Source organism: Myotis nattereri (genome assembly GCF_964212035.1).
Source record: "Myotis nattereri genome assembly, chromosome: 11".
Classification (NCBI taxonomy): Eukaryota; Metazoa; Chordata; class Mammalia; order Chiroptera; family Vespertilionidae; genus Myotis; species Myotis nattereri.
Window position 1 is genome coordinate 49,375,385 of NC_138086.1, and position 23,621 is coordinate 49,399,005.

A 23,621-nucleotide genomic window follows, 5' to 3' on the forward strand; every position below is an offset into this window, starting at 1 on the left:
TTAATTAAAAGTGCATTGAATAACATTAATTTTAGCAAACTTAATTTTTAAAATGCTTTTAAGTTGGCACTATCAAAAGAAACTAGAGAGGTATTAAATAAACAAGGGTATAAAACAAGAGTTTGTTTATATGATCCCAGTATTTAGGAAGTAAGAATCCTGAAATTCCCTAGCCAAGTTATATTTTAAAATATGTTTTGAGCACAGGAAAAAGTGTTATAAACAGTACAGTAGGAAAAATAAATATAACTCTCATAAAGACAATGAGGTATTATTTAAAATTTAAAGTATTGAATGAATCGTGGCTGTTTAATTAAGGTGTCTTTTATTTAATTAAAACCAATGACATTTCTACAGTTATGGGAGAACCAAAGACATTTGGATTTTTAAGTTTAAATACAAAGTAGGTTTATAGTTGTCCATATGGAAAATAACACAGTAATTAATAAATAATAGTACAGGAATAAACTTGTATACCACAACTGTAAACCTGCTTTTGCCTCCCCCCTGTATATTTAGCATTTAAAATTAAAGAAAAAAATGTTACTTTTGCTTCTTTTTTAAATGACTAACTTTACAGTAACTCAATCTAAAAAAAAAGAATGAGTGAAATTGAACCAAGTATACACACTATACAAAAATAAATGCTATTAAAATTATTTTAACTTTTGTTTAAAGCAAATAAAACAATTTAGAGCATATGGGTTGTAGAATAAGTCAACTATTCAGATTTACTGACTTAATAACATGATGATCTGCAGCTCTTACTAAAGAAATGTATTCTTCTTACTAAGATGAAATGTTTTTTCATGAAGGCATATTGCATAGTTTTCCTTTGCATTTTCCTTAAAATTCTAAAATCAGAAATGAACAGTGTGTCAACCAGCTTTCCAGATGATAGTAAATTGGGAAGCATCTCAAATATCGAAATAAGAGAAGCATCACCAAGATACCTAAAAAGGTTTTAAGGTATCACAGGAAATACTAAGTGAGATTCAGCCTAAGAAAATGCAAGCTAATACTTCTAAGAGCAAATAATCTGGCATAGATATTCAGCGGGAGAAAATGCTTAGTAATGCTGAAAGGGAGCCAAGGTGATATCAGACAGCAAAGCCGGGATGGGGCTGCAATGGGATATGGCCGGCACAAAGAGCCATTGCCATTTGGGGAGTCATCTTGCAAACCCATTACAATAAAGAAAGGAAGCAGAAACCGCTTGCAAATGGACAGCATTAAGAACACGTTTGTCCTATACCAACCCAAGAACTTCCAGACCAGTAGCCATTGATATTTTGGAAAATAAATATTACAATGTGTAGAACAGGGAAGAATTAACCTAAATAAAAAAAAGATTTAAAAATGAAATGTCTTCTCTTTGGTTTAAGTAATAAAATAAGTTATATGATGGATATACTAGTAAGCAACTTGTGGGAAGGCAGATGTGTTTCGCTTGAACTGAGACCATGGAAGCTTGGGGTGACATGAACACTTGCATAGGCAGTTCTCAGCCTCTAGGCCTGTTGTGCAGATTGTAAAAGAGCATCTGCAAAAAAAAAAAAAAAAAAAGATGGGAGCTGGATAAGCTGAGGTGAGTTTGGAGTTCAGGAAGAACCCTGTAGGTGACCGTGCCAGAGTTGATTGGAAACAGCTTCTTTAACAATGAGGTCATATTTGTAACGTTGTCTATACTGGTCAGATTACACTGCCTCATTGTTTACAATCTGTGGCTCTGAGTTTATACCCCAGGACCATTCAGATGTCTTTGCCAGGGTACCTGCCCTTTCTCTTTGCACCCTTTTTGATCTTGGCTTCTAGAATTTCTTTGACTGGTTTACATCTTATCTCTGCAACTGACCTTCTGTTTCCTTTGGAAACGCTTCCTTCCCCGATATACCTGCTATCCCGTCTTAGCAGTGATACTATTTGTACTGGAGCTGTTACTGCCTGCTACTGAGGACAGGTCCTTGTTCTGATTTTTACCATCGTTAATTTTTTTTAAAGGATACGTCAAGTCAGATGTTGTTTTGGCTTCTCACACTTAAATTATTGAAGTGCTATTTCTGGTCATCCCTTTCCAAATCCAACAAATTCACAGCTTTCCACTGATGCCAGTGAGGACAGCATCTCACTGATCAAAAGGCCTGAACTCCTTCTACCCCTCACTCTATCTTGTCTCTAACCTTTTCATCTACTGGTCCCTTTTCTTGCAGTGGCCAAATTCTTGCTCTGGTCTTGAGCCTTTCTCTCAAAATATTACTTTTGTTTCTTATATAATACCCCAGAGCTGAAGGATATTAATAGTATTTATTAAATCATACCATTGTCTCAGAAACTACCAGTGACTCAAAAAAACTTCTAATTTAGATTTAATTTTTATTTTTGATACTTTCTTATTTAAAAATCATACAATAAAGAAATTAGTTATATTAAGAAAAATTTAATATTTATAGCTTAATAAGCCCTAAAAGTTGCCTTTTAAAATTGAGAATCAGTTCAGTTGTTGAATTATCTTTTATTGAATAGCAATCATTTCTTGAGTTTCATCTCTGTGTCAGGGATTGAGCTAGGCCTGCACTGAGGATTATGACTGAGGCATGGTCGTTGGCCTTAAAAAGTTCACATTCTTTTTTATAAAAAAATTTTTTTTAAAAATATATTTTATTGTGTTTTTTTTTTACAGAGAGGAAGGGAGAGGGATAGAGAGTTAGAAACATCGATGAGAGAGAAACATCAACCAGCTGCCTCCTGCACACTCCCTACTGGGTATGTGCCCGCAACCAAGGTACATGCCCTTGACCGGAATCAAACCTGGGATCCTTGAGTCCGCAGGCCAACGCTCTATCCATTGAGCCAAACTGGTTAAGGCAAAAGTTGACATTCTTGTTAAGGATGATAATTTTGGTGGAGTGACTGAGAAATCATTCATGTTTTAATAAATATTTATTGAGCTTTGGCCTTGTGGTAAGGTCTTGGGATACAGTGCTAAGCAAGACAAGTATGACCACTACCCACATGGTTTTCAGTCAGCTGGGGAGACAGACCATTAAACATTTAATAGCATCAGAATTCAAGAGGTGCTATGTACTCAGGGGCACTTATCCTAAGAGATGAGTGAGCAGGACCTGTTGGAAGAGGGAAGTTGAGTTGATGTTGGGGTAGAGCACCACAGAGCACAGGGTACTTGTTGGACCGAAAGGAGGTTGATGTGAACCAACTGTAGATTCAGTTGGAGAAGCATGACTGTGACTGTTAAGTGGGAAAAGTGCTGAAAGGTAGAGGGAAACCTATTTAGCAAACACAACCTATCTGAAGATTTAGAAATAAAATGCCCTACTCAAAATCCTATATAATAAAAGCCTAATATGCCAAGTGTCCGACCATTCGTTTGGCCAGTCACTACGACATGCACTGACCACCAGGGGGGCAGACGCTCCAACCGGTAGGTTAGCTTGCTGCTGGGGTCCAGCCCATCGGATTGGGCGAGACGAGCCAGACAAGTCCTAGAGCCCTCCCACGGTCTCTCCCTGGCCCTAATTGTGCACTGGTGGAGTCCCTTGTCCTGGCCTGTGCCCTCTGGCAATCCAGGACCCCTCGGGATGTCAGAGAGCTGGTTTCGACCTGATCGCCACAAGCCAGGCAGAGGGACCTCACCGGTACACGAATCCATGCACCAGGCCTCTAGTTTTAGAAATAATTATCATCCCCTCATTTAGTATCTTTGGGATATTTACCAGAATACTTCTTAAATTCTTAACTAAGAAAGTAGTATGTGTGTATAATACATGTTTTTTGTATATATTACACAGATATTACTTACGTATAAAATGAGTAGAACAGTTCGTTACAAATTATTTTAATAGTAGTAATAATTTTAAACAGAATTAACCTTCTGGTCATTTGTTTGGGAGAGATTCATGTTAGAATCCAAGTATGGCAGTTAGAACCCCAAAATAGCACTTTTCTCATTTTAAAACAATTATGATTGTGCCAGGACATCAAATTATACTAGAGTCACCTTGCAATGAGCAGCAAAATTTACTTGTTCTTGTTTTTTTCTTTTTCTTCCAGGGTACATATGTAGTTCAATTCCATCAATTTTTAAAATATTCTTGACTACAAGTCATTGCCTATTGCAGACAAACCCAATGACATACTATTTTTATTTCTATCTGCAGGCCAACAATTTATATTAGGAAGTAAAACTTTTAATGTTTAACATTGAGGTTCACCTGATGAATAAGTTGATATTGCCTCAGGTGTCAAACTTTGTGGGGAATAAAACAGGTCCTCATGCAGTTTAGTAAGAGTGCACCAGCTGCGAGTCCAGAAAACACTTGCTGTTACTCACATAATAAAAGAACCTCCAACGCATTATAATTTACACATTCATAACCACTTCTTGTTGAATTTATTCTTCTAAATGGTGCAGGTGCTGCTTTGGTTTAAAACATACGACCCTCTTTAGGCAACCTGCAAGAACTCGGAGGTGCTTAACTTTCCCCTATATCGTGAGCTGGTTAGTGTTGAGGACAAGCTCAGCACTTCAGTTGAAGCTCAAAGGTGTGATTGTTTGAAAACCTACCTAATATTCCTTTTTTTTCTTTCATCATTTAAATGTAGATGTAATTTCCTTCAGGTGTGTAATTGATCATTTACTTAAGATTTGGACAGTTCATGTATTGTTCCATCATATTATTCATTTACTCAAACACACTATATGCTCTTGCCATGTTCTGTCACGTGTCTAGATGTTGGTGATACACTGGTGAATACAACAAAAGTCCCTGTCCCCATGGAAACTCAGGGTCCCTTGGAATTTATATTCTGGTGGATTCTATACGGTTTCTTGCCTACTCTGCTTTCACGGAACCTCTGGTCTGGTGACATCTAGGCAAATGTTTCAAGTTCTGTCTTTTAAAATTCTTTGGCCTTAAAAAGATGGCATGAGTTTATCGCCTCAGAGATGGCTGTTACTATTACTGTGAACATTCCAGAAAATTAAGCTCTTAATCAGAAGTGTAGGATTGAACAGTTTGCATTGCTAAACGAAACACCCTTATTTTAGGTTTCAGCTCTAAAGTATTAGTGTCTGAAATTATTTCATTAATAAAGCAGCATTTTCATATCTATAATAATAAAAGGGTAATATGCTCATTAGACTGGACATTTTCCGGACGTCCATCCTGACGAAGCTGAGGCCGGAGGGTAGCAGCCCAGGTCCCGGGTGCTGGAGGGAAGCCGGTGCTGGCATGGGGGGTGGGGGGGCAAAGAAGGCCTACCCTTGCACAAATTTTCGTGCACCGGGCCTCTAGTATAATATAATAGGAGGGTAAACAATTTCCCAGGGATCATCAGCAGCTAATATAGATTCTGCAATAAAGTACTCAGATCATAAAAACAATAAACCCCACACACAACAGTAACAGTTTATCCTTAGGTGCCAAGTCCTGTTTTAAGAGTTTTACATGTATTCACTAGTCCAATCCTCAAAATAGTTCTTTGAGGTAGATACTATTATTATACCTCTGTTTTACATAGGGAGAAGATCAGACTGAGTTGCCTAAGGTTAAAAAAAAAAAGAGTCTGGCTCTCAGCTTCTACGTTCTACTCCCTCTCTGCTTAAATATACGCTTTCTTATTTCCCTTCTTACTTTTTTGTGTTGTAGTCATTTGCATTCTCTCAGATATGTAAATATTAATTTGTTTAACACACATACTGTATTCTAAATATGCAAGTGAATATACTGGCTTTTGTATTTTGAAGAAGTATTTCTCCTCTTCATATCTATCCTATCTTAGTAAAACATTTTTTTTTTTTCATTTTAAGTCTAGCATATAGCAACCTGGAAACTAATTTGTTTTGGATCTTAGTTGTGTTTTGCTTGCTTATTTGTTGATTAGTATTTTTGTTTGTTTCTTTATACCTAGTTCCCTGCAGTTTTATCAAATATAAAAATGAAAATTCAGTAAAACTCATTGCGGACAAAATTTTGTTTTTCTGACCCTCCGGGAAACGATGGAAACAGAAAAGCAGCTTTCCTTTCCCCATCATTTAAATGTAGATGTGGCACCGGTTTGCCAACCTCACGTTTGCAGCGGGACTTCCTCATTTTTCACTGCAGTATTTCGCTTGCTTTTCCTCTTTTGGGCTTCTTGCTGGAGCAAGTCTTTCTGCTATTCTGACTCCACACCCGGTTCTCTCACAGGTGTGTGCTGTTTGCTTCCTGGTCCACACTCCTGTCCTGCCCTGACCTTTCTGCTCACCCTCCAAGGTCAGCTGATGGCTCTTCTCTGACAAGGCCTGTGCTCACCGCTCGGTGTTTTTATCAAACTCATTGAGGACAACTTAGTATGTCTGTTTTTCCTTGTTTCTTTCAAGACTAAGTCCATAGCACCTAAAACAGTACCGGGTGCATATTAGGTGTTTCATACTTGTTGAACGAATGCATACAGCATTCTAGCACTTAAGTATATTGTATTTAATAATTTTATACATGTTTTTCTCCTTCCCCAGATGGCAAGCTTCTCATTTTATTCACTTTATATTTTCCCCAGTGTCTATAGCATATTAGGTGGTTGGTAAATGTTTACTGAATTAATGGATGAGTGACTCCTTAGTTCAGTGGTTCTCAACCTTGGCTGCACATTAGAATCACCTGGGAATCTTTTTACAATCCTGATTTCTGGGCCTCATCCTCTGGAAATTCTGTTTCTTTGTTACTAATGTTGTGGTCTCACCCCATAACAAAGAAACAGAATTTCCGGAGGATGAGGCCCAGAAATCAGGATTGTAAAAAGATTCCCAGGTGATTCTAATGTGCAGCCAAGGTTGAGAACCACTGCCTTAGTACCTTCACATCTCTGTGGTACTGGCTGGGGGTCATTAAAAGGAGGCAAGAATGGGTAGTGACTAAAAGGACCAGTGCCTTGTGAATTTCTGAACTCTGAACCAAGAAAGGAGGAGCAGAGACACCAAGACCAGATGTCCCCTTTCATTCATCTGCCCAGAAGTTTAGTTTTGGAACATCTGTAATTTACATATCTGCATTCCAGTCAGAATGAGTCCCAGATAATGTACTCATTTGTTTTCTGGGTTGCATTGTAAGGGAAATAGTTCTAGAGGTCGAAACCCTCAGTGAAAACTCCATGAATTTCCTTCTGTCAATTAGGAAGATTTAAGTGGCATTAACTTCGACAGAAAGCTCAAAAAGGAAACCCGTAAGTGCTCTCCAATGTCTTTTTTTTTTTTAAGATGTAGAGAACTTTCTTGAATTTCAAGTTTTAGAGTGAATTAGTTATGGAACCAAGGACTACAGGAATGATATATAAGTTCATTATACATGGCAGGGGTGAAGATATCCACGCTCCCTTCTCTTAACATGTTAAGCACCATCTCAGTCACTGGTGACTGACACCATACTTTCCGTTTGGACCTCGCCAGTCTCCGGCTGCCAGCATATCGGTGAAGCTGGATATCGTGGGCTAAATGGAAAGGAAGACAAAACAGGCTTGGCGCTTAATGTGTTAACATGCCTTCGAGAGCCTGCCAAACCCACGGGATGGGTTTTTCCTGCAGATCCTATGATCCCAGACAAGTTTGAGAGGCATCAAGGAGTAGAATTGACCAGATTTTGACATGAATGGACATGCAGTTTGAGAGGGAGAAATCCTTGATGACTTCCATGAATTGAGAGACTAAATTGAGAGACAGACAGAAAGAGGAGCAAGTGTAATGGAGAAGTTAAAGAGATCCCTTTCGGAGGCTGTGCGGTGAACTGCTCTCGGGCATCAGTTGGAGGAGTGGGGCGAGCAGTGGAAGTGTGGGAAGTGTGGTCTATAGCTCGAGAAAATGTCCTTTAGCAATAATCTTGTATTCAAAGACATGTTGGTCTGTCTTGAGTTATCGTTTTGGACAAGATGCCCTAGAGGTGGAGTGGGAAGTGAATACAGGCATAGATATGGGATATATGGAGGGATTGCTTCCAGACCCCCATAACAAAGTGAGCTTAGCGATAAAGCAAGTCGTCTTTTTCAAGGTGGAGGGTGTGTTGCCTTTGATTTGTAAAGAAAAGGCAACACCTGTGAAACACAATAAAGTGAAGGCAATAAAAGGAGGTATGCCTTGTCACCTAGGTGAGTGAGTGAGGAGCTAGAATAAGAGAAACCTGTGAAGGAGATTGAGCACAAATGGCCAGAGAGAAAGAAGGCAAGAGAGGTACGTTTGTGTGTGTGATTTTTGTCAAATTATTATTTTTTTAGTTCCTTGAAAAGAAAAAATAATTGTATGGCCAGCTTCTAGCAGAACCTGACAAAACTGTGTAGACCCAGTAACTATCTAAGGCATGCCGTTATTGACGGGGCTCAGTGAAAGCTGTGTCCTCACTTGGTGAGAACTTCCTTTGCCTGAAATTTTATATTGTTAAGGTTTCTGGACAGAATGGGTTTTATGGGTTTGTAGACCAGATAGTTTGGAGAGGTAAAGTGCCCGTAGGAGACATTTGAAAAGGCTGGTGACCGGCATGGTTGGGGGTGCAGTCATTGGGGGGGCCACGGCTATGTTCAATAGAGACCTGTGTGTCACTCTAGGGCAGGGGTCCTCAAACTTTTTAAACAGGGGGCCAGTTCACTGTCCCTCAGACCGTTGGAGGGCCGGACTATCGTTTAAAAAAAAAACTATGAACAAATTCCTACACACACTGCACATATCTTATTTTGAAGTAAAAAAACAAAACGGGAACAAATACAATATTTGTATTTGCATGTGGCCCGCGGGCCGTAGTTTGAGGACCCCTGCTCCAGGGGGTATTGATTGCCATCTTATATTAGAGAGGAATCACCGGGAGCTTCATGCCAACAGTTTTGCCACCAAAGTGGAGGTTCACGTATCTGAACATGTTTTTGTTTTTATCTCCAAGTTGTTTGATCCCATTTAAGTTCCACCGAAACCTTCTGGGCATGAGTCAGAATTGAAAGCTGTTCTAAACTAGAGTATATCCTTATGTTTTCACACAAAAAATCTTCTTGGAGGCAGGGGTAGAAATTTACAGCAGTCAATTCATCCAAAGCCACTAACGACTTACCGTGGCCTCGCATTCACGGAGGGTGTCTGTGAGCGTGGGGAGGAGGTGGTCAGAGTGTTAGCAGCTGTGCAGGAAGGCCCATCGGAGGTGTGCAAAGAAAGGCATAAAACTCCCATTTGGAGATTATTTGTATCCCATCTTGAACAAACAGCTGTCTATTTTTGCCACGTTTCCAATGTGCATGCGATGTTAGTTCAGCGCTCTGTGTCTGGAACACGTAAATTCTACATTTATATAAACAGAGGGGAGGGATGGGAAACATTTTGTAACTGATAAGTGTTTGTTTGATTGAGAACACACTTGGGAGACCTCAACTTTAAACCATAGACACCGTTTGAGGGAGTGAGTCCATGGGGAACATTTAGAAGTTTCTTAACACAATTCTATCAGTAATTTTAGCTATTACCAGAGTCCCAGTGTTTGAGTTGCAAATGCAGATGTGGGACTAGCCCTTAATTCCACAGTATGGATCCTAACTGAGCTTTAAAGCTCCAGCTCAAGCCATTTGTTGCCGTTTTTGCGAACGCCGCAGCTTTCTCATGAACCCACCTCATGCCTGCCTCTGCACACACGGTTTGCTCTTTACAGCATCCTTTAGTCACAGGCCGTTTGAGCTGTTAAATAGTATCTCGCTCTGAAAGGTAGGCTGATGGCGTTTCTATCTCCTGGTACATCTGGTAAGTTAATGCATACAGTCTGTGCGAGTATCCTGCGGGAACTGTTTTTACATGCATACGGGGACGTCTATGTAGAAATCAAAGGCCATGAATCAGAAGAACACAACTCTTGTTTCTGGTGCACTGGAGGCTTAAAAAAAAATTGGCTTTCAAAAATTGAAAGTAGTGTGGTTTGTTTTTATTGTGGAACCGATCAGGAGGGACAATTTACAGTCCGCGCCATTCTTCACAGCTGAATGGCGTGGAGGTGCCTGCCTCGTGAAACGGAGCAGCTGCGCCCGTTTTCTCTGCGCTCACAAAAACGCTCGCTTTTTCATCAAGAACTTTGGATGGTGGGGTACAGTTTGTTTTCATGATGGAAGTGGTCAGTTGTGCCTTACCAGACAGCTGTAGTGTAATTAAGAAAAACTGTGTGAAAGTGGATTAAATATAACAGAAGCCCTTAAAAGGGGAGGGGGTACCTTAAATTTAGCCTCTTTTCTTTAAATGTTGAAAAGCAGACATATCACTGTAATTCTGGTCTACAAGATTGTGCTATTGCAGAATATAATTTAGCTCCAGGAAATGGAAATGCTGTACTACAGAATAGCTGTTTGCTTTTATAACAAATGCAAACTAAAAAGTATGGGTTTTAGAATGATTTAGCTTGTGAGAGATATGCTTTCAAAATAAGGAATTGCACCATTATATTTATGTTAATATCAGTGCATTTAAAAAATTGGTGATCTACTTTGGTAGAAAAAAAATTTTTGAGCCTGCTTTTTTAGACTCACTTTGTATATAATTTGCAGCATTAGAAGAATTATCTGCTTTTTAAGACCAGAAACTATAAGAGGTGATAATTAGTTTTTTTTCTGATAGTTTTAAACGAATTAGTGAAATAATAATGAGATAATCTGGCGAAGTGTTGATTTGTTATAGTTAAATGTGGAACATTAGGCTGTCAATTGGCTTTGAAAAGCATACACTTATTTTATGCAGCTGACTTTGCAATAAGAATAGAAGTGCCTTCATTTGCATTACAGTCTACAGTAGCAAAGTAACTGTTACAAGGTCAAAGGGAGCTGAATTTTTTTTTTTAAAAACACATGATTGTGTTCCCAAGTAACCAAGGTCTGTACCAGATACTCACCCATTAGAAGCTTTTATACTGATTTCCCAAAACACTAAAAACCAAAATTTTCACCCTGGGCAAAATAAAGGTGCCAGGTTCTGTTTGCTTGAAGTTTATTATATATTGGTGATTTTCTAGGGGAGACTCTTAGGCGTGATTTCAGTTGGGGGACTTGGGAAATCTGGCTGAGGGAGGGGTTGGGCAGGGATACAGCTCTAGCCTTCTCCAGTCTTGCAGTCCTTACCCAGGGAATCCCAGGAGGAGGACTTTCCATTGGGTGTTTTCCAGAACCCCAGCTCTCATTTCCCTCACCCTCCGGTGGCTGTTCTCTGATTCCTTGTGTCTTTTCCTCACCAGAAACCCTAAGAAAACACCAACCTTCAGGCCTGAGTTTGTTCATGCCTGCAGCTTGAGCCTTGGTGATCTACCTCTTCAGAGCAAAATTCGGTTTAGGAAGGAGGCAAGTGTGTGGTGGGTTGGAAAGGTAGCGCAGTCATTAAGGAACTATTGGGGGCAAGGTTTTAAGCTAAGAATGGAGACGAAGAGCACTGAAGATAGAGAACAGCATGATGTAGTGAGGGAATTACTGGAAAAAACCCTAAGTACTGAAATTAGAATCAAAAGATCTGGATTCACGTCCCAGCTAGCTGAGCATTTTGGGAAAGCAGTGTTCTCAGCTTCTGTTTCTTCATGTATAAAGTGCAATACCTGTTCTACATACCAAACAGGTTGCGAGGAGGGAGGGAAGGAGAAGAAAGAAGAGAGGGAGAGAGAAAAAGAAAGGGAGAGGGAGAGGGGGAAAGAGGGAAAGGAGAGTTGTCATGCGGTGTCGTTATGGAACTACTCAACCCACTTGTGCCTTGCTTTTTGGAACTCTTGGCAGCCAAGGAAAGGGAATGAAGCAAATATTAAATTTTATAAACATAAGTTCTTTCTCTATGAGTCCTCTCAGAGCTCCTTGATAATCATTATTTAATCTCTATTTGATCCCCAACCCACCACTTCCTCTGCCACACCAATGCCAAACCCTTTCACCTGCTCAAGCCCCACCAGCCCCAGGCCCTCCTTCCTAAATCTCAGTAGATCAATTCCTCCTCAGCTTTGCCAGGAAGGTTGAGCAGGGTCTTGAACTTCCCTGGCCATCAGCTCTAGATTGCTCTGTTTTTATCCAATTTCCTCGTCACTTTCTGTCTCCTCCATGCAAAAGGTAAACTGTGGTCTGGACACAATCTTATCCTATCTCATCTCAAACCCTGCTTCATAATGTTTGCTTCCATTGGTCTCCATGAAGCATTCCTGCTGGGGTCCAACCCCAGCAGGTCCAGGGGTCCCCAAAGGTGTGGACGGAGTCGGCGAAGAAGGAATGACACGGAGACAGCGTTCAGTTGATCAGCAGCCTAGCCAGGATCTCTAGCCAAGTTCTGGTCTGGATCTCCAGCCAGGCTTTGTGTCCATGTTCTCCTGCTAGGTTCTCCAGGTTCTCCAGCCAGGTTCTGTAGCCATGTTCCCTCGCCAGATTCTCCAGCCAGGTTCTGTGTCCATGTTCTCTTGCTAGGTTCTCCAGGTTCTCCAGCCAGGTTCTGTAGCCATGTTTCCTTGCTAGGTTCTCCAGCCAGGTTCTGTCCAGGTTCTCCACCCAGTTTCAGTCACCAGGTTCTAGTTAGGTTCTCTTGCCAATTTCTATAGTCAGGTTCAGTCCAGGATCTTTTGCCATATTCTCTCCAGCGAAGTTCTTCTGTCTCTAGGTTCTGTGTAGGTTCTGTCTTCTAAGTTCTGTCTTCTGCTGTCTTGTTGCATCTAGGGGAATCCTGTTCCAGGGGTTCCCAAAGGTGTGGACGGAGTCAGCGAAGAAGGAAGGACACAGAGACAGTGTTCAGTTGATCAGCAGCCTAGCCAGGATCTCCAGCCAGGATCTCCAGCCAAGTTCTGGTCTGGATCTCCAGAGAGGTTCTGCTGTTTATTGTCTTGTTACATCTGTATTTATACCAGTTGATTTTAATCCTGTCAATTTCTATTACAAAGGTTAGGGCGTTTCTTATCTCCATTCCAGGGAGTAAAGATTATGTAGCTTAAGCATGATTGTTTGTAGTTAAAGTGATTAACTACCCGCCTGGCACTTAGTTAAGGAGTTTCATCCCCTCCCTAACTTCAGGGAAAAATCCCTACCTGGGGAAACAACCTTTCTTGGAGAGGTGACCTTGGTTAAAACACACAGCACTAAGGGGAGCAAACATATTAAGAACAGTATGCCATATATGCCAGGTCCCTTGAAACAGCAAGCATGGACCGGCTCCCGGCACATTCCATGCGGACTTGAACAGCTTTAACTTGCCTTTATTTGCAACCATCTCCCTTTTTGGTTCCTGTATGTCAGTACATTCCTTGTTCTCTCCCAACTCTGACATGATTGCTTTTCTCTTTGCTTCAGTCTCTAAGAACAGATGTTCCCCAGGATTCTGTACAAGGCTCACAGTATACAAACATTAATTCAAGTTGAGTAATAGTCATAACTATAGAGACTAAATCTATAAAACTGGTAAATGAAAAAATAGGGGAAATCTTTGTAACCTTAGACAAAGATTTCTCAGATGTAACATAAAAAGCATAATCCATAAAAAGAAAAAAAGTTGACAAACTGGGCTCTGTCAAAATTAAATTTTCTGCTTTTAGGAAGGCACTGTTAAGAAGATGAAAAAAGCCTCAGATTGGGAGAAAATATTCATAAAACACATATCCATGCGTTAAAGGATTTTCATCCAGAATATAAAGAACTCTCAAAACGCCCCTTATTAACTGACCTAGTAATATAGCTCCGAGGCCCTTTATCTTTCCCAAGGGGACATTGCAAAAAAATCTATCTTATCTACTATCAGTATTCCCCTCCATTGGTCCTCACAATTATTGCAGCTTTACTATTACTACATATAATGTCTTATGCAATACGTTAGGTTATCTAAACAAGATTGACTTTTTGTATACATGGCAAATGGATGGAGTATGCTCTTCTACGCAGAGCCAACTAATTGGAGTCTGCATCTGAAGATATCTCAGAAACTCTACCCGAGATTTTTTTTTTAAGTGCTGATAGCAGTTTATAATTATCGAGAGTTTCCTCTGAGTTTAAATTACTTGCCACAAGTCACACAGCCAGTGTGTGGTAGGAATGCTACTTGCCACCAGACCTGCTGTCATTGTACTTGACCTGGGCTTTATTTTGGCCTCAAGTTTTTCAAAATGAGAGGTTAAATAGATACACACAGAGAAGAAAATGGACAAGTTCCTTAACACATTAATTTGCAAAAAAAACTCTATGAAAAACAACTGCTTTGTGTACATATTGTATTCAGAACCTCCCTGCCCGTTTTTCGAGTTGCTTATTTTTATATACACTTACCAGCCTGCTAAACAGCATTATTGCTCTTTTTCTGTGTATTTCCTGTACCTTTCCACCTCTACTGACTCTTTTCCATCTGAACTTAAACAGGTTCTAGCTTTTCTTGTAAAACCATCCCCCATTCCTCCACACACCCTCTAGCTACCACCATTTCTTCTTCAAACCAAGCTTTCCTCAAAAAATTACTCTCTTAGGATACTGTTCTTCTCCTGTTTCCCACTAGCTCATGTTAATTCTCCCAATACCCCCAACTTACACCCCAAACCCTCCTAGCAATTTTATAAGCTATTTATCCACAAAACTGAGACTGTATTTTATTCACAGTTCGTAGCCTGACTTTTTTCTACTTTAATATTATGGACTTTTTTTCATATCATTACTTTTGAAGATCTTTTTACTGATGAATAGCATACATACAGTAATAAGTTCAATGACTTTTCATAAAACGCCATTAACATCCAGATCAAGAAATAGAAATTACATTAGAATCTCCTTGCAACCCACTCCCTTCAGTCACTACACCCAACTCCCCAAACCTATCCTGACTTCTAACAGCATAGATTGTTTTATGTGTGTGACATGTATGTAAATGGATCACATAGTGTGTACATTTTGGGTCTTGCTCTTTGACTAAAAATATTGTTTATGAGATTCATTGATATTGTGTGCGGTTATAGTTCATTATTCTCCTTGTTATATAATATTCTGTTGTGTGAATATACATTATTAGGTTTTAAACAGAATGTTATTGGCTGTATATTATTCCATTATATGGATATACTCTGATTAATTTGTTATTTCTATTATTTTTGTCAGGTTTACACTATTAGAAACAACCCTACATCTTTGTATAATTACTTAAAATAATTTCTGACTACTCCTTAGAATAAATTCTAAAAGTGCATTTGCTGGCCAAAAAGATATAAACTCTAGCTCTGGCTGGTTTGTTCAGTGGTTAGAGTGTTGGTCTGTGGACCAAAGGGTCGCAGGTTCAATTCCTGATCAAAGGCCTGTACCTCAGTTGCAGGTTCCTCAGCCCTGGTAGGGGCCCTTGAGGGAGGCAAACAAAGGATGTGTCTCTCTCATGTCCATGTTTCTCTCTCTCCCCCAACCCCACTCCCTTCTGCTTCCTCTAGAAAGCAATGAAAAAATATCCTTGGGTGAGGATTAAAAAAATAAAAGAAAAATATAAACTCAAACTCTTTAGAACCTCTTAATACATATTGCCAAATTGCTTTCTAGAAACATTTTACCAGTTTTTTTCTAACACAATACCTGACACACAGGTAGTTAATAAATTTTTTTTACTTATACTGAATGTATTAAGTCATCTCCTAGGATCCATTTCTGAGTTTTTTTGGTCATATTTCTTTTTTCTAGTTGATTATTATTTTATTAATTTAAATTTTTGAAAATTTAATAGTGTATAGGGCATAAATTTCCCTCCTTACTCTTTTTTAAAAGTTAATGATTGTTCTTGCTTATTAAATTTATACCAGTAGAACTTTAAATATGTTGCTGAATTCAGAAAAAAAAGAACGTTATTGGAATTACCTTACTGGTATTTTTATACATTATGTGGGAAGAATTGACATATTTATATGTACATAAACCTATCCAGGAATAATTTTTCATTTATTCAAGTATTTTTATTAAATGCCCCTCAATAAAGCTTTATATGTTTATTCACATAGGACCTGGTTTTTTAAAAAATATTTCCAAATATTTTATACTTTGTGGCTATTGGGAATTAGATAATTTTCTTCCCTTATATTTTATAATGAGTTAGTTGAAAGTTATTGACTTTTATTATTAATCTTATATTCATACTCCTTACTGAACTTTTATGAATGCTAACAGTTTTTACTTTGGGTTAGGGACTATTAACGCTTTGGGGCTTGGGATCATTTAGTTCCTAGATTCATAACGGGAGAAATTGGTATCTGAAATAAAGACAGAAAAACAGTAACCTGCAAAACTATTTGAAAAATGTAGAATTCTGATCATTTGCAAAACTCCATTTTTCCCATGCTTCTCTGTTTCTTTTTAGGAATATGGTTCTTTGGGAAGAATTTTTTTTTTTTTAATGCTAAAAGAAAATAAACCTCAAAATAAATAAGGGAAAAAACGAAAATCTTTCACTTTTGTTTTCAGATTTTCTCCCCCTTATATTCTCATTTCTTCTGGATATTTTTCATGGTTCTCTACTTATGCCATTTATTTATCTGAAACCTTTATATGTATGTGAGATACACATGTTTGTGTCATATGTTGTCTTGTGTGTCACCAGAGATAAGAAAATATGTCTAGGTCATGGATATACATGCTATTGCAAATATAATAAAAACAAACTTTTTCTTAATTACTTTTAATTTTTTTAAACTTTTAAATTTGTTTTAACTTTTATTCATTAAAAATTATAAGTTTTATGCTTAATCTTAAGAATAGTTTTAAGTACCTAGAAACTTGAGCCACAAATGTAATCAGAATAATACTTTAATCCTACTTAATACGTATTATTGACCTTCTGTGCCTACATCAGCAACAAACAATAGCAGAATGTCTGGTGCATAATCTCTTGTGTAGATACACATACTCATTGGACAAGCCTGATCTAGAAATGAACTATCCTGTATTGAGGTGGTAGTTAGGCCAAAGAGACTATCTAGGGTTTTGTTTAATCCTTGTAAGAGACAGACTGATTGCACTGTCTTGTCTAATTTGTAAAATGAAACTAGGTCAGATCAATTACAGATAGTTGTAATTTGCTTTAAGTGGTCTGTAAGCCAAGGCTGGTGTTATTAAAATACAGATTTCCTCTGTCAAAATAAAAACAAATCGCTATCTCTATAATGACAGTAGAGTTGGAATATAAGAAGTTAAGAATCCTATCTTTTGTAGACTAGAAATACTTTTAATAAGGTGGTTGCTGTAGGTGTGTGTCTGTGGGTGTTTGTTAAGCTTTGGGGCTGGGAGGTGAGAGTGAGAATGAACAATGAGGACACTGTGTTCCAGATCTCACTTATAAAATGGGTTTGCAAGCCGGGATGGAGGACAACAGGCAAGATAAGCTCAAAATTTGCTTACCTGTTCGAACCCCCAAGAGTTTTAGTTTAAAAAAAAAATCAACTGTTGGAAATTGTAGAGGTAAAGTGACATGCTTTCATTCAAAAGATGTAAAACTGGTTCCAGTTCCTTAAGAGAACATATAAATGAAACATCAGAGGCAGCAATAATTACACCAATGGCATACCTAAAAACCAAAAACAGAACTGCTTCAACAGGCACCCTGCTACACGTGGTATTCAGTTTGTTTTGCCCGATGTCATAAAACGTTTAGTGTATTTCTGGTTAAGTGAAAACAAAACCAGAAATAGACATTGTCTACTCAAATTCAGTACATTCACAAAAAGGGAGCACATTAAGAAGAAATTTAAGACGATAAATGGATCTAGTTTGCCTATGACAATATGCCATTCTGAAGCTGCATATTGTTCATGGAGAGAATGTAGAGTGACCTGTTTCCTTTTATAATTATTTTAGAAAGAAAATGGGTCTTGAACCCAAACACTTTAGTTTGAATACTGGCCCTACCTCTCCGACATTTTGTGATGCTGGGAACTTTAAAATCTCTTTTTCATTATTTTCTTTACCTGTTAAATAAACAAAATTATTTCTCCTTCATGAAGTTGTTGTAAAGAGATTGTCTCTTTTCATGAATTGTCACAATTTCATTGAAAAGTAGGAAAAATTTGCTTAAAATCTTTTGAGGAAAAGTGCTATATAAGAAAATAAACAGGACCAGCCTGATCACACGCTACCGTCTTCCTCCGAATGTGTCTTTAAATTAGTCTCTGCCCCTCCTTCCCTGATGATCCGAACTGTGTTGGAGTTTCTGTTGCATGTGATACGTCCCTGGGTAGCTGTGTACTACTTCCTGGTATAGGCATTTATATGTGAAAATGGCCAGAGGTAAAAGGTGAAGGGTTAGTTTTGTTTGGTGGGTGAGTTAAAGGATCCATCGAGATCCCTACCCCTACCTCTGTCTCTAACTATATATCATATCTATATATTCCAATCATCCTAACTATTTCTCTCCTATTTTCTGTTTATTTTTAAATAATTTGAAACTTACAGAAAAGTTGCAAAAATAATACAAAGAGCTTTTTGTTTTACCATTTGAGAATAAATTAGCAATACGATGTGTCACTACTTTTGAATACTTTAGTGTGTATTTCCTAAATAGGGCTATCTCTTGTATCAATCATCAAAATCAGGAAATTAACCATCCCAGCCAGAGACCCCCATTTATGTTTTTTCCAAAGGATGCACTTTATAGCAAAGAGATCCAAGTCAGAATCACGTTGCATTTAGTTGTTATATCTCTTTAATCTCCTTCAATCTGGACTAGTTCCTCAGTCTTCCCTTAACTTTCAGTATCTAGATACTTTTGAATATTACAGGCCAGTTATTTTGTAAAATATCCCTCGTTTCCTCGAAATTAGATTTAGGTTATACATTTTTGTTAGGAATATCATAGGAGTGATGTGTTTGCATTGCATCTAATTATTGGCTAGTGCACAATTCCTATTTGTTATGTTACTGGAGATGTTAACCACAATCACCTACTTAAGGTCCTATCAGATTTTGCTATTGTAAAATTATTCATTCTCTCTTTTTAATCAGTATTGGGGAGGTTGCTTTGAAACTATGTAATATTCTGTTCCTTATCAACCTCCTCTCCCATTCACTAGTTTCAACACATCTATGCTTCTTGGCTGAATTAACTATGATAGGTGCCAAATGGTAATTTTTCTAATTCCTTCTCCATTCATCAGTTGGCATTCCACTGCAAGGAAAAGCTCCCTCCTCTTATTTATTTATTATTTTATTGATATCAGTATGGGTACATGGATTTTAAAAATTATTTTATTATTTATGGATATTTTTAATGGATTATAATATGTTACTAGAATTATTTTGATGCTTTACATGTCCCATTTTGGCCAGTGGGAGTCCCTTCAAATTGTCCTCCTCATTCTTGGAGCACTTCCTGGCACAATGAGATGTTCCAGGCCTACCTTTACCCTGCTTGTATTTCAGTAGCCTGAATAGACCATGTGGCCACAGCCTCCCCAAACCCTCCTCTCCTCGCTTGGGCTCCAAAATCCTATTACTGCTTACTTCCTAGGACTCAAGAAAGAGAGGCAAGGAGGAAGAAAGACCAGATAGATAAGCAGGCAGATTGACTTAAAAAAAAAAAAAAAAGTTCTGCCCATAAAAATGGGGAAATAAACAGACTAGCTCTCCAGTGTTATAGGGAAACAGGTAATCGGATAATCAGAAATGATGGATAAGCCCCAAATAATTTATTTAATTTTGGAATGTGTCTTAGTCCAATTCGGGCAGCTTATAAACAACAGAAGTTTTTCATAGTTCTGGAGGCTGGGAAGTCTCAGCTCAAGATCCCAGCACAGTCACTTTCTGGTGAAAGTCCTCTTCCTGGTTCATGCCTTCTTGCCAAGTCCTCACATCTAGGGAGCTCTGTGGGGTCTCTTTATAAGGGCACTAATCCCATTCATGAGGGCTCTACCCTCAAGACCTGATTACCTCCCAAATGCCCCACCTCCTGATACTGTCATTTTAGGGAATCAGGGTTTCAACATCGAAATTTTGAGGGGATACAGACCATAGTGGGATGTTTTTGTTTTCTACTGATATTTCAATATGGGTGTGTTTCCTGCTTTTGAGAGCCAGGGCCTAAACCAACCTAAGTCCTTCTGCTTTTTATCTCTTATGCCAATACACTATTTCACAGACAGAAACTTCTTATTAAGCACCCTATTTGCTATAATCTTAGAATCAGGCTTAACAAGGAACCGTACCTATTCCTTATGCTTCTCTTCCTGACTTGTCTGTCTGCAGATCGGTTGGCACTGTGCAGAGAAGGAAGCATTCAGTATTCTCCTCCTCAGGAAGCCTTGTTGGAAGACCTACTTTCTGCTCTTTCCTTAGATGGAGAGCCTCTCCCAGCTGCCACGAGGCTGTGGTTTCCAGGGGCTCTGCTCTCATGGGGGCTGGTGTGCTTTCTCCTAGAGGTTGGGGGTGGGGAGAGAGGGTTTGAGAGCCATGGGAGGGAGGTTTGCTTTATTAAGTCTAGAGGTGGTTACAGCAGGCAACTGGGGGGAGAGAAGGAATTGGATTGAGACAAGTTGATTTGAATGAAGCAGCTTCTCTTAAGACAACTTTGCTTAACAGCTAGCTGGTCGGTTAGTATGTTTGTCTTTACCATCTTAGCCCTTTAAGCTTAAAACAAAAAGTTATTTGAGATTGGAACTTTTTTATGTGTCGCCATTAGGCACATGTCCAGGTGCATTCTAATTTTGCTGAACCCGTCCCTATATGAGTTTGACTGTTTTAGGAACTTTATGTAATAGAATCATACAGTATTTGTCTTCTTGTGACTGACTTATTTTACTTGGTATAATGCCTTCAAGGTTCATCCATATTGTAGCATATGTCACAATTTCCTTTTAAAGCTGAATAATATTCCATTGTATGTACATACCACAGTTTGTTTATCCATTCATCTGTTGATGGACACTTAGATTGCTTCCACCTTTTGGCTCTTGTGAATAATGCTGCTATGAACATGGGTGTACAGATATTTCTTCAAGACTCTGCTTTCAATTCTTGGGAACTTACCTATTTACAGAGGACATATTTCTGTGCTAAGGTTGAGGCTCAATAAGGTATTTATACAAGTGTGAGAGAGTGAGGGAGGGAGAGACTGGGGGAGGGCACAATCATTTCAAAAATTAGGTGATGATCTGCCAGTTTTGTAAGGGTATCTCAGTGAGTCAGCTTCAGTGTTTTCCAAAGTATTGTCCGTGAACCCCTGCCTGAGGGCCTCCTGGAATGCTTGCAAATGTTTTAGGTTCTTAGGCCCTTCACCAAACTTCACAAGTTTGCATCTCCTGTGAGACTCAGGAACTTGCACCCCAGGTGATTCTGACACACGAGGAAACGTGAGGTTCGCTGTCCCACTGGCCAGGGGATCTCGGAATGTTCCTGTTTGTGCACGTGAAGGCCCTGCTCTCTGCTGCTTCCAGCCCCTGCTCCCCTGTGGAGCACATTCATCCCAGCCCACGACTCACTTTCGTTTCCACCCTGTCTGTATATTGTAGCCCAACTAAAAATCCTATACATTTAGCAAAGGATGGCCTGGCTGAGTTTGCAACGCTAAACTGACCCAGACCCTTTTAGAGTCCTTCCTCTGGATGCTCATTGGCGATTCTCTGTTGCTGCCTGCCTGCTTCTCTAGCCAGTGGGCCCGTGAAGAGGTTAGGACTTCCTCCCTCCTGCCTTGTGGTATGTAGGCGTACCTGAGTTATTAAAGAGACCAAGTCTCCTCTCGTATATGAACATTTTAAATATGACGTAGTATGTTATAATCCTCAGGAAAGTATTTCACACATTTATACTGTATAACTGAATGACAGGTGTGACATCTTTAATAAAACCAACCAGATTCTTTTGTGTTTTGAAATCAAACTGTCTTGATCTAGTTATCACATCATAGCACCTCATATTTACCACGTATAGCTTTGCTTCTAATTGTGATCTGTGATTGGCAAGTGATTCACTTTTTTAATATCAACTTTTCTTCAAATAATGATGCCTTTTCAGAAATATTCTCTTCATACCTTTGTGTAAGTTAACATTTTGACTTCTGTTAAAAGTAATGATACTGGCTAGTGATATACTTTTTTTTTTTTTTAATGAAAGGAGTTGGGGCAAAAAGAAAACAACAAAAAACTCTTAATAAGGAAACTTATTTTTGTTATGGTTGGTCACCTTTTTCACAGCATGCTCAATACAACTTTCTGTGCCTTATCTGATTTTGAACTCCTATAATTTTTTAAAAATATATATTTATATTGATTTCAGAGAGGAAGGGAGAGGGAGAAAGATCAGTGATGAGAGAGAATCATTGATCAGCCGCCTCCCGCACACCTCCTACTGGGGATCGAGCCCACAACCTGGGTATGTGTCCTTGACTGTACTCAAACCTGGGATCCTTCAGTCCACAGGTCAACGCTCTATCCACTGAGCCAAACCAGCTAGGGCTGTACCCCCATAATTTTTTCTTTTTGGGTTCATTTTTATATCCAGTTCTTGTGTTTCCATTTGCTTGTTTGGAATCTTTCTAGAATGTCAATGCTGAGAGGGTAGAGATGATATCACTCTAGTTCACATGGTGCCCAGCATGATGTATGGCACATAGTGTGTGTGTCTAATTTTTATTGAATGAATGAAATTTAACTTGAAGCTTGGTAATATATTTAACGTGGTAATATAGTTCATATACCGCTTTTATTGGTTCTACTAGAAATTTTCTCTGTAGTTTTCTGTATCAACCTGTAAACTACATTTCAAGAGATTGAGAAGCTTACCTACCTAATATCTCTGTTTGGGCCTATTGATGCTACAGGTTGAGATACACATTTGATTTCATGGGGCCACTTATTTCTCTCTGTTGAAAACTGACCGAGCAGAACTCCTGGCATCAAACAGTAATTTCACAAGTTTATTCTATTGGTTGGAAAGGAAACTGAACACTCCTGAGTGTGACTGACTTGATCCCGTGTATCTCCAGCCTAGGTCTGCATTATTGGTGATGAATCAATGCCATCTTTGCCCACAACTGGCAGCACATTTGAGTCTTTGCTGCAGAATACCAGATAACCCGGTAGCGTGAGCCTATTTCCCCCCTCTTTACAAATTCAGGCTTCAAGCTGTGTGCACTGAAAATCCTCTCTGTGTCAGTCCTGTTTGTTTTCAGCAGAGCCCCTGGACCTGTTGTCGGTGGACTGCTCAGAGTGACCCTTGGCAGAGATTTCTTTCAGCAGCATTTTGGGATCCAGGGTCAGGAATGGTCAGCCCAACTTACTCTCACAGTATATAAATTTACTCTGATTTAGGAAACATTAACACAAAAGCTTTGAAGCCAGATTTGTACAGCATGATCCAGTATTGTGCAAATGTGCATGTGCAAAATGAATTTGGCCTTTGTGTTTCTAGTCTTCTTGCCTAAAAGTAAGGATGTCTAAGCTTAACTGTTTAACATAGTGTTAAATGCTTAAATGATGGTTTTGCATTGCTTTAAGATCTTCCAGGAAAATTATTACCCATAACTACAAAGCAACAAGACTCAGACCTAAAGAAATCTGTGGAATCCCAGGACAAGTTAATTAAGAACAGGCCAATAGGACTATAAGTGGGCCTGACCTCAGTTGGATTTGCTGGAATTCCTACTTTCCTGAGTAAAATGCCTTTAAGAATTCCCTGTGACC

General features: G+C 38.9%; 1 protein-coding gene across 4 annotated transcripts in view; it reads left to right on the forward strand.

Annotated features, from left to right (window-relative positions):
- UMAD1 (UBAP1-MVB12-associated (UMA) domain containing 1) overlaps positions 1-23,621 on the forward strand; it is a 183,506-nt gene that overhangs the window by 94,802 nt on the left and 65,083 nt on the right. The window contains exon 3 of one of the 4 annotated variants that reach the window (XM_081101767.1): positions 6,207-6,272. The exons of the other annotated variants lie outside the window; for them this stretch is intronic. Within the exon in view, the coding sequence (XP_080957893.1) occupies positions 6,207-6,272 (66 nt within the window). The remainder of the gene's footprint in view (positions 1-6,206; positions 6,273-23,621) is intronic. 4 annotated transcript variants of the gene reach the window in all.